The sequence below is a fragment of the Thalassophryne amazonica genome, chromosome 9 (assembly GCF_902500255.1).
Source record: "Thalassophryne amazonica chromosome 9, fThaAma1.1, whole genome shotgun sequence".
In the NCBI taxonomy this organism is placed as follows: Eukaryota; Metazoa; Chordata; class Actinopteri; order Batrachoidiformes; family Batrachoididae; genus Thalassophryne; species Thalassophryne amazonica.
Window position 1 is genome coordinate 58,044,573 of NC_047111.1, and position 11,560 is coordinate 58,056,132.

Here is an 11,560-nt window from a genome sequence, read left to right on the forward strand (position 1 = left end):
GTCTGTATCTGTCTGCCTGTCTTTTTCCGTCTGTCTGTGTCTGCCTCTCTGTCTGTCTGTTTCTTCCTCTCTGTATCTGTCTGTCTGTCTTTTCTCTCTGTGTCTGCCTCGCTCTGTATCTGTCTGCCTGTCTGTTTCTGTCTGTCTGTGTGTGCCTCTCTCTGTGGCTCTCTGTGTCTGTTTATGTCTGTGTCTGCTTCTCTGTCTGTCTGTTTCTGTCTGTGTCTGCATGTCTCTGTATCTGTCTGCCTGCTTGTTTCTGTCTGTCTCTGTCTGTCTGTGTCTGCCTCTCTCTTTATCTGTCTCCCTGTCTGTTTCTGTCTGTGTCTGCCTCTGTGTCTGTCTGTTTCTCTCTGTGTCTGTTTCTGTCTGTGTCTGCATCTCTCTGTATCTGTCTGCCTGTCTGTTTCTGTCTGTGTCTGTCTGTCTGTGTCTGCATCTCTCTGTATCTGTCTGCCTGTCTGTTTCTGTCTGTGTCTGTCTGTCTGTGTCTGCCTCTCTCTGTATCTGTCTGCCTGCCTCTCTCTGTATCTGTCTGCCTGTCTGTTTCTGTCTGTGTCTGTTTCTGTCTGTATCTGTCTGCCTGTCTTTTTCCGTCTGTCTGTGTCTGCCTCTCTGTCTGTCTGTTTCTGCCTCTCTGTATCTGTCTGTCTGTCTTTTCTCTCTGTGTCTGCCTCTCTCTGTATCTGTCTGCCTGTCTGTTTCTGTCTGTCTGTGTGTGCCTCTCTCTGTGGCTCTCTGTGTCTGTTTATGTCTGTGTCTGCTTCTCTGTCTGTCTGTTTCTGTCTGTGTCTGCATGTCTCTGTATCTGTCTGCCTGCTTGTTTCTGCATGTCTCTGTCTGTCTGTCTGCATGTTTCTGTATCTGTCTGCCTGTCTGTTTCTGTCTGTCTGTCTGTGTCTGCCTCTCTCTGTATCTGTCTCCCTGTCTGTTTCTGTCTGTGTCTGCCTCTGTGTCTGTCTGTTTCTCTCTGTGTCTGTTTCTGTCTGTGTCTGCATCTCTCTGTTTGTGTCTGTGTCTGTGTCTGTTTCTGTCTCTGTCTGTGTCTGTCTGTCTGTGTCTGCATCTCTCTGTATCTGTCTGCCTGTCTGTTTCTGTCTGTGTCTGTCTGTCTGTGTCTGCCTCTCTCTGTATCTGTCTGCCTGTCTGTTTCTGTCTGTTTCTCTCTGTGTCTGTTTCTGTCTTTGTCTGCATCTCTCTGTATCTGTCTGTCTGTTTCTGTCTGTGTCTGTCTGTCTGTGTCTGTTTCTCTCTGTCTGTTTCTGTCTGTGTCTGCCTCTCTGTGTCTGTCTGTCTGTGTCTGTTTCTCTCTGTCTGTTTCTGTCTGTGTCTGCCTCTCTGTATCTGTCTATCTGTCTGTGTCTGCCTCTCTGTCTGTCTGTTTCTGTCTGTGTCTGCCTCTCTCTGTATCTGTCTGCCTGTCTGTTTCTGTCTGTGTCTGTCTGTCTGTGTCTGCCTCTCTCTGTATCTGTCTGCCTGTCTGTTTCTGTCTGTGTCTGTCTGTGTCTGCCTCTCTCTGTATCTGTCTGCCTGTCTGTTTCTGTCTGTGTCTGCCTCTGTGTCTGTCTGTTTCTGTCTGTGTCTGTCAGTGTCTGCCTCTCTGTATCTGTCTGCCTGTCTGTTTCTGTCTGTCTGTCTGTCTGTGTCTGCCTCTCTGTATCTGTCTGTCTGTGTCTGCCTGTCTGTATCTGTCTGTCTGTCTGTTTCTGTCTGTCTGTGTCTGCCTCTCTGTATCTGTCTGTCTGTGTCTGCCTGTCTGTATCTGTCTGTCTGTCTGTTTCTGTCTGTCTGTGTCTGCCTCTCTCTGTATCTGCCTCTCTGTCTGTTTCTGTCTGTGTCTGCCTCTCTCTGTATCTGCCTCTCTGTCTGTCTGTTTCTGTCTGTGTCTGTCTGTCTGTATCTGTCTGCCTGTCTGTTTCTGTGTATGCCTGCCTCTCTGTCTGTCTGTTTCTGTCTGTGTCTGTGTCTGCCTCTCTCTGTGGCTCTGTTTCTGTCTGCTTCTGCCTTCTCTGATCTGTCTGTCTGTTTCTGTCTGTGTCTGTCTGTGTCTGCCTCTCTCTGTGGCTCTGTTTCTGTCTGCTTCTGCCTCGCTGTATCTATCTGTCTGTTTCTGTCTGTGTCTGCCTCTCTCTGTATCTGTCTGCGTGTCTGTTTCTGTCTGTGTCTGTCTGTCTGTGTCTGCCTCTCTCTGTATCTGTCTGCCTGTCTGTTTCTGTCTGTCTGTGTCTGCCTCTCTCTGTATCTGTCTGCCTGTCTGTGTCTGCCTCTGTGTCTGTCTGTGTCTGTCTGTGTCTGTTTCTCTCTGTCTGTTTCTGTCAGTGTCTGCCTCTCTGTATCTGTCTGCCTGTCTGTTTCTGTCTGTCTGTCTGTGTTTGCCTCTCTGTCTGTCTGTTTCTGTCTGTGTCTGTCAGTGTCTGCCTCTCTGTATCTGTCTGTCTGTCTGTTTCTGTCTGTGTCTGCCTCTCTCTGTATCTGTCTGCCTGTCTGTTTCTGTCTGTGCCTGCCTCTCTGTCTGTCTGTTTCTGTCTGTGTCTGTCTGTCTGTATCTGTCTGCCTGTCTGTTTCTGTGTGTGCCTGCCTCTCTGTCTGTCTGTTTCTGTCTGTGTCTGTCTGTGTCTGCCTCTCTCTGTGGCTCTGTTTCTGTCTGTGTCTGCATCTCTCTGTATCTGTCTGTTTCTGTCTGTGTCTGTCTGTCTGTCTGTCTGTGTCTGCCTCTCTCTGTGGCTCCCTGTGTCTGTTTCTGTCTGTATCTCTCTGTATCTGTCTGCCTGTCTGTTTCTGTCTGTGTCTGTTTCTCTCTGTGTCTGTTTCTGTCTGTGTCTGCCTGTCTGCCTCTCTGTATCTGTCTGCCTGTCTGTTTCTGTCTGTCTGCCTGTGTCTGCCTCTCTGTATCTGTCTGCCTGTCTGTTTCTGTATCTGTCTGCCTGTCTGTGTCTGCCTCTCTCTAAATTTGTGCCTAATTTGTGCCCGAATTTCCAATGTAGTGATTACAATAGGATTGTATGTGACGAGGGAGAAAGGAAGGCTGCTACAGGCCAGGGCCTGGAGCAAAGAGCAGGAGCACGACATCCCCCAACCCAGCATCAGTTGCTCTAAACTGAGGTGAAGCAGAGCATGTTCCTTTGCAAAAATGATCTGCTGATGCTCACATACTTACCAGTCCAGATAAATGAGGATATTATACAATCTCAAGAGGTGAAAAGTGACCTGGATAAGAATATAGGTAAACACTGATAAATAAACAGATCTCTAAGATGTATATTCATCTTAACAGCCTGCACTCATCCAGCTATTGAAAAAGATAAACGGCTCCACCTCTGTAAGACAACTTTAACCGATGTTGTTAAAGTGGTAAAATTATGTTCTTGCAATGTACAGACGGATCTAGCGATTATACTACCTTGAACCCTTCATTAGAAAGCCTAAAAGGAATTGCCAACTGTGGTATTCGTTGACTCCATTTATTAATAAGAAATCATTCACTTTTTGAAAGGTTTAATTTGTACCCTGGAAGTATCCTAAAAGATTCCAGGGGTGGGAAGATGTATGTGATGCTGGATAGAGTGTCACTGACATTTAAAAAAAGAGCTCATTGGCACTTAGCAAGACCCCACGATGAGTACCCAATCTCTAAATCTCCTTTATTCCATTCTTAACCTTTAAAGCATTCACAAGTGGTTCAATCGCCAGTGCAGATGCTATTTAAAAGCAAATAAAGTGGACAACCTTGGCAAGTCCCACAGAAAAGAGGGAATAGCTAAGTTCATTCTATCAAAAGCCGAGCCGATATGACAAGGTATGGGAGAACAGCCTATGCACAATAAAGTCTTGCTCTATTAACAGCAGGCACCACCTAATTCAGTTTAAAGTGGTCCATCAGCTTTATTACTCAAAGGTCAGGCTGCTTAAAATTTATCCTGCTGTTTCCCCACTGTGTGACAGGTGTAAAGTCTCTAGGAGTACATTGTCTCATGCATTTTGGTCTTGCCCTCTTCTGACAGGATTCTGGTACAAGATATTTGATTGGTATGAAAAGGTCTGTATGTGTTCCATCTCCCCTGAGAACCTGAGACTTTACATAATGGACTTTTCCATGTGGTTTGCTGCCATTTGGGACTCTTTCCTCTCTAGGGCTGGGTATCGATCTTTGGTTCTTTGCGGCAAGACCGGAATGCTTCGGTAGTACCGAGTATCGAAACATAGTAACATGGTCTTTCAGTGCCAAGTTTCAGTACCCAGAGCTTTATCACGTGCAAGAAGAGCGGTCTGCAGCCGTCCTCCTCTCAGCATTCAAGTCCGCCTGTGGGAACGTTACAGAGCACGAGCTCCACCACCAGGCTCAGCTTCAATTGCAACTTAATATGTGTATCGTTTTGAAGCACTGAAGCACTGTTCTGACCCGCTGCTTCGGTTCTTGCTTCGCTGCCTTTCAGAAGCAGCAAATCCATTTCTTAACTCCTCTCAGAACCATTAAAATATGTCAGTCGTGAGTCGCTTTTGTGTGGATTAAAGTCACTAATTGGGACTCGTGTCTTGTTGCGAGAAAGAAACGTTCTGATCAAACAGCTCCAAACACTGCGTGGCTCTCTGCCGAGTGAGTCAAGTTAGAAAGATGGAGTCCGGTCGGAATTAATAACTTCAAAGCGAATCGCCATTTAAATCAAATGACACCTCTTTCCAAACACTGTAATACAAACAATAAACTGCAATCGATCAAAAGTTTTTTCTCCTTCCAAAATGACACATTCTGCGGTGACATGCAGCAGCCAGCTGAGCTCAGCTCAGATTCTATGGAGAGACATTCATGCCAAAATGTCTGAAAGGAAATGCTTTTGACAAAAACTAGTGTTTTCAAGTGTTCTTTTGCACTGAAAATTATTTGTTGCTTATTTTTTTCTGTAAGAAAACTGCTTGGAGTGGAAAATTATCAAAGCTGAAAAATAAAACTCAAGATTTGTACTATACGAGGTCTGTTAGAAAAGTATCCGACCTTATTATTTTTTTCAAAAAACATATGGATTTGAATCACGTGTGATTGCATCAGCCAAGCTTGAACCCTCGTGTGCATGCGTGAGTTTTTTCATGCCTGTCGGTTGCTTCATTCGCCTGTGAGCAGGCTTTGAGCGAGGTGTGGTCCACCCCTCTCGTCTATTTTTTATTGCGAATAAATGTCTGAACGATTTGGATCTTTGCTGCATCAATTTTTTTCCAGAAACTGTAAGAGACCTCCAGGTGGACACCGTTCGAAAAATTAATATGGCTTTCAGGGACGATTTTATGGGGATTAAACAGATTACAGGGTGTTACTGCCCCTTTAAGGACGGCCCACAACTGCTGAGTGTTACAGGAGTTTTTGTCATGGAAAGAGGAACAAAGGCGGAGGAATTTCTAACAGACCTCGTATGTAATGTAATTTTCTTTTTGTTAGAATTGATCTTACAAAATTGGTATTGAAAAAAGTATCTTTCAGGAACCGGTATTGAAGTGAAGGTATCGAAATTGGTACCGGTATCGAAAATTTTTGATTGATACCCAACCCTATTCCTCTCCCACCTGGGAACTGTATAATCACGCAATGACTTTTGTGTGGGACACTGCGTAAATGGCACCTTGCACCTTATGTTATGTTACAGTGCTTTGATGATGCATCCTGTTTTTCCTTTTCTGTTTTTGGGTATTGATGGGTGCGCCTTTTTTTCTGTCTGAGCCGGGGGGTTCCATGTGTTCTTCTCTTTCTTTTGTTCATACAAACTAAATAACGAAATAAAAATAATTTAACAACAACAACAACAACAACAAAAAAAAACAGATTGGACCCAAAAAGCAGGGTGCTGAATGGAAAACAAAGTAACAATTTATTGTGATGATAGTAAAGAGACCGGAACCAGGTGTCCACACACAGAGCTGACAACGCTGGAACAGAGAAACAGAGACTAGGTCAGAAAACGAAGGAGGAATAACTGTACACTATCTACAAATACTTTGATAGGGAGGCCAGGTACCACGTAGCAAAAACAGAGTTTTTGGTGAATCTAGAGTGGATGAATCCCAGCTTCTATACAGATGTTGATGAGCTCTGTGATGTGGCATCTGAAGAAACAGAAAGGGAGGGGGAGCAGAACAGAGCACATACCAAGGCAGCGCAACACCACGTCCAGAGCTATGACTACCTTCAGTTCTGTGGAGGAGCCCGGCGTGTGAATGAGATTAAGAAGTCTTCTGCAAACAAATTTTTCCCTTTAACGAATCCCATCTGATCTTCTGATATAATCAAAGGCATAAAAAGTACTAATATGAGGACCAAAACCTGAGAATTTTAATATCAGCAGGCAGAAGGGAGATGGAGCAGATGCCTGTCTTGACACTACATGGACAATGAGCAGGGGTGGTCTTGAACCAAGGAACTTCTGCTCTGGAAAACAAGCACACTAACTACTTAGCCTCCACCCCTGCTGGGGAACCTCCATGATTACACTACAATCTTAAAACTCCAGTTCTTTAGGTCTGTTTCTGAGGTTTTTGTTTTTTTTAAACTAACAAGAAGAAAAAACCACAAAGCCAAAGCTAAATTCATGTAATTATACAATAATGTGATTTTAGAGGGCAAAGATGAGGGTTCCTAATGAAATGGCAGGGTGCTACCATAGACAGATTGCCAATAAGCAACCATAGGACCCTGGTCTGTTGGTATACGGTTATCACAGTTGATTTTTCAGTTAGTTTATTAGTGGTCATCAAATCTAACTTTTGGGTTCGCTGTCCCACCACTACAAGCATATCACAAAAAATGACAATGGATGAATAGGATGGACATACAGTACCAACTTCATAAAGTCTGAAGAAAGAGTTTCAGTGAATGAGGCCTCCATGGAAAAACAAAAGTCTGATCACTGGAAAGCACAAACCACAAGTTTTGTACATCTGTAAAAAAAAAAAAAAAAAAAAAAATGCAGCACATGATTGCAAACTAAAGAACAGCACACACTCATGTTCCAAGCATCCTAATTTACACAGTGGCAGCCAATTGCCTTAATGTTGTCTTGTTGACTTTGGTAGCTAAATTATGAGATGTTCACTGAAGCATGTTGTGTTCTAATAATGTATTTTGGAAGTAAAAACTGCAACCTGTATTGCAAACCTTACCACACTGGGATTCAGGTAAATATAATACCTGAATCCCAATGTGGAAATTTAAAGCTGACTTGAAATTTAATTGAAATTTAAAGCTGACTTGTGTGAAAGCAGCCGAGTTTGAAGCGTCCGGGATGAAAATCAGCACCTCCAAATCCGACGCCATGGTTCTCGACCGGAAAAAGGTGCTTTGCCCTCTTCAGGTTGGTGGAGTGTCTTTGCCTCAAGTGGAGGAGTTTAAGTGTCTCGGGGCCTTGTTCACGAGTGAGGGACGGATGGAGCGTGAGATCGACAGACGGATCGGTGCAGCATCTGCAGTGATGCAGTCGCTGTATCGGACTGTCGTGGTGAAGAGAGAGCTGAGTAGGGGGGCAAAGCTCTCGATTTACCGATCGATCTACATTCCAATCCTCACCTATGGTCATGAGATTTGGCTCATGACCGAAAGAACGAGATCGCGAGTACAAGCGGCCGAGATGAGTTTCCTCCGCAGGGTGGCTGGCGCTCCCTTAGAGATAGGGTGAGAAGCTCGGTCACTCGGGAGGAGCTCGGAGTCGAGCTGCTGCTCCTCCATGTCGAAAGGAGTCAGTTGAGGTGGCTCGGGCATCTTTTCTGGATGCCCCCTGGACGCCTCGCTGGAGAGGTGTTCCGGGCACGTCCCATTGGGAGGAGGCCCCGGGGAAGACCCAGGACACACTGGAGGGACCACATCTCTCGGCTGGCTTGGGAACACCTTGGGGTTCCCCCGGAGGAGCTGGGGGAGGTGTGTGTGGATCGGGAGGTCTGGGCGGCTTTGCTTGAGCTGCTGCCCCTGCGACCCGACTCCGGATAAAGCGGAAGAAAATGGATGGATGGATGGATGGATGGATTAAAGCTGACTTGTTATAATGAACAACTATGAGATTATGGAGACTGTTTGTCTTCCCAGATGGTTGCCATCATGGCAAACAGAACCATGTCTGTCATGTTGCTTGTACAGAACTTAAATTCACCTATTTCTTCTTCCCCTGTCTGTACCATTTCCTCCAGGTGTCGAGCCTGTGCTGTGATCCTTGGTGTTTGGGCAGTGGCCTCCCTCATCTCCTTTCTACCCATCCACATGAAGTGGTGGGTGTCCGAGGATGAGGAGGCTCTCCGTTGCTTGGCTGATGAGAGCTGCTGTGATTTCAACACCAATGCCGCCTACGCTGTGACTTCCTCAATAGTGTCCTTCTACTTGCCACTGGTGGTGATGATTTTCCTGTACAGCCGGGTGTTCCAGGAGGCCCAGAAACAGCTGAAAAAGATCAGAAGAAGAGAGCGGCACCTCTGTAACTTGCACTATACCGCACAGCTTCCTCATCCTGAAGATAGCCCTTCAATTAAAAAACTCAGGACAGGAATGACGGAGGAAGAAGACGTCAGTAGGGATGGAGTAAATGAGAAGACAATAGAAGATCTAGACACAGAAAAAGAAGAAGTGGACATCGAGAGTAAGGAAAATGGAAGACAGAACAAAGAGAGGAGGGAAAGAAGCGAAAGAAATCTACTACAAAGCGGCTTAAGTTCTGTCTTAAGGAGCACAAGGCTGTGAAAACTCTGGGGCTCATCATGGGCACGTTTACACTGTGCTGGCTGCCCTTCTTCATTCTCAACATCCTGGTAACCTTCTGCACTCTGAGTGAAGTTAAGATCCTCTTCAGAATTTTCAACTGGCTAGGCTACTCCAACTCAGCCTTCAATCCACTTATCTACTGCCGCAGCCCCGACTTCAGGCACGCCTTTCAGGAGATACTCTGCCTTAGGGGCAAGACAGGTAGAGGACGATGGATAAGGTGTAGGTGGTGCACAGAGAAGTACCTCTACTCCGGACCTCCGTGTAGGACAAACAAGAACCCCAGCATGAGCGGTGTGCGGAGAGATTACCCGCTGGACACTGAGCAGAGGACAGAGTGGAATGCCAGTCTGGATTACTCTGTTCAAGAAGCTTCACAAACTCTGGCTTCACCCCCTTCGTGCTCTGTGAGGCAGGATTTAAAAGTAGTTCCAAGTCTTGTAACTAATAGTTGTCCTGGTGCAAGCTGTGGGAGAATATTGCTTCGATTGCTTGACAGTTCTGTTCTCATGACTTGTAGACTGTTTGCAGACTCAAACAAGAGTCAGTTTGCAGAAGCTCATCCTATTTATTTTTTTGCACAGAATGCCTGAGGCACTGACTCAGTGCTGGTCCTTTTCATAAGTTTGTATCTTTGTTTTATTTTCGTTTTAGTTTTTGTTGTTGGTGGTGGTGGTGGTGGGGTAAGAAAATGGATGGATGGATGGATGTTTCACAAATTTTGACATAATCACAACTCGTGGGTGCTCAGAAAGTGCATGCCTCTGCCAAAGCCCAATAGTTGTCTGTTCTGGCCTTAACGGAGTCAAATTAGTATACACCTTTTCAGAAAGCAAACATATGACAGTAGGTGTCTGTAAAGCAGATGTTTGAATTTTTAGTCAATGTAATGCATTGTTTAAAAAATAAATCAGGGCTCTATGAAGTGGCCTGTTTGATCCTAATCAGTGGACAGATCCCGCCTTTGGTTCTTGATCTTTGAGTGATCTTTTTTGTATTGTTGCTCCAGACAGACTGAGAAATAGCAGCACAATATAGTCTGCATGTTGAGGTTCAAATATCAAACATCAGTGGTCAGCATAAAACCATGGAGTGCCTAGGATCAACGAACACCAAACAAAGATTAGTGATCAGCAATACTAAACCTCAGTAAATAAAACAGATAAAAATAAAAGATCAGGATTATTAGTTTATTTGTACTAGAATGGCTCAGTGTGAATACCTTCAGCCAGATCTATCATCCCACGGTTTACATGATCTCTGTTGAGATTTTTCTCACTTTGTTCTTGATGAGTGAGCTTGAGCCTGGTTTTTAATTCTTGACAAGAAGGTTACATTTTCATTGTTGTTTGTTTGCCTTTTTGTTTGTTTTTCAGCAAGATGTCTCTGATCCTGATACCCTATCAACAGGACATCTTTGATCTTGTAATTAGGATAGATGTAATCAGGATCATGATCAAAGGTAGGAGCAGGGTGAAAGAAATGAGGATCAAAGGAATCAGGGCCAGTGATGAAAGGTGAGATCTGCACATTGATCTGGGGCCTGTACTACGAAGCGGGTTAACTTACTCAGATGTAACCCAGGGTCAACCTCTTAAACCGGGTTGACAAAACCTGGGTGCCTCAAGTGGTGTTAATTGGTACTATGACGCTGAATAAGATGTTGATTTGTTGAACCTGTGTTAACCTAAGTGGAGTATGTGCGCGTTCACATAAAAGGGGCGGGTTGCAGCACACGTCACCATTTTTCAATGATGACGCGGTCACCTTACTTTACCGGAAAAAAATGCATGATTATTATGCGGAGCTACGAGGAAATGAAATTAACGTTAAGGGGGAAATCGAACACATCGTCTGCCAATAAAGCAAGACAGGCTTGTTGGCAACGTATTGCTGATCGGGTAAATGCGTAATTGTTCTCCAAATCTGTTACAGATGATTAACCTGTGGAATGTCTATGTGTAAAAATAAATGCCCCTCTTCCATTAATTACGCCCAGATGCAACACAATTCAGAAGTGGGCATAGGCCTCCTAATAAATGTTAGGTTCATTAATGGTTCCTAAATAGGCTACCTTGACTGTATGATTGCTATTCTTAAAGTAGACCTGCATTGAAATAAATGTGGTCAGATTTCAGAAAGAAATAGCTGATATGTATTTATAAGACCCTTGTGAATGCAGTAAAGTAAATCTGTAAGCCCAAATTTGTAATTCAACGGAGAAATCTTTGTTTAAAAATGACAAATTTGCAGCTAAAATTTAGCCCTCTGTGAAAATAGTTTGTACAGCCGTATCATTTCCATGATGTCAGGGACAAGACGACGCGCTCCCGCCTTCAGTCCGATACCCGCATTGAAATTGATTTATCTGTTAGTAATGTTACTTATACACGTCCTGGTTTCAACATCCAAAAGTAAGCTGCAATGAATGTGAGATACAGATCTGTGTGCTCAGATCAGCAACGACATCGACAGCGGGCGCCGTTCTTCCTCTCCCACTCTCTGCCTCTGCTACGCTCGCTGTTTTAATGCGCAGCGGCCGGTACACCTGTTGCTGCAAGGACAGACTTCTTGTGGCAAAATCCACAGCACCGCAGGTCTCGGCAATCGGAGCCCCAGAGCTCCATGGACGGTGAGAGAGGTTTATATATTTTAATGACTGGGATTCTTTGTTGGTCTCGCCTCCATATCCCGCGATGGTACCGGAGGCGAAAGTCAGTAGATTTTCATTGCGACACCACTCAATCAAACGGGCGTATGAAAAAGTCCCCCAAAATAATTTTCAAGCACAAATAAAAGAAATGTGTACTCACCAAACGTGCCGCAAGACAATAT

General features: G+C 44.7%; 1 protein-coding gene across 1 annotated transcript in view; it reads left to right on the forward strand.

The window, feature by feature from the left end:
• The window catches only part of LOC117517179 (beta-2 adrenergic receptor-like), a 44,562-nt gene extending 34,931 nt beyond the window's left edge, over positions 1 to 9,631 (forward strand). The window contains 2 exon segments of the mRNA XM_034178108.1: positions 8,161 to 8,608; positions 8,611 to 9,631. Of these exon segments, the coding sequence (XP_034033999.1) occupies positions 8,161 to 8,608; positions 8,611 to 9,318 (1,156 nt within the window). The 3' untranslated portion in view covers positions 9,319 to 9,631.
• The last annotated feature ends 1,929 nt before the right edge of the window (positions 9,632 to 11,560 follow it).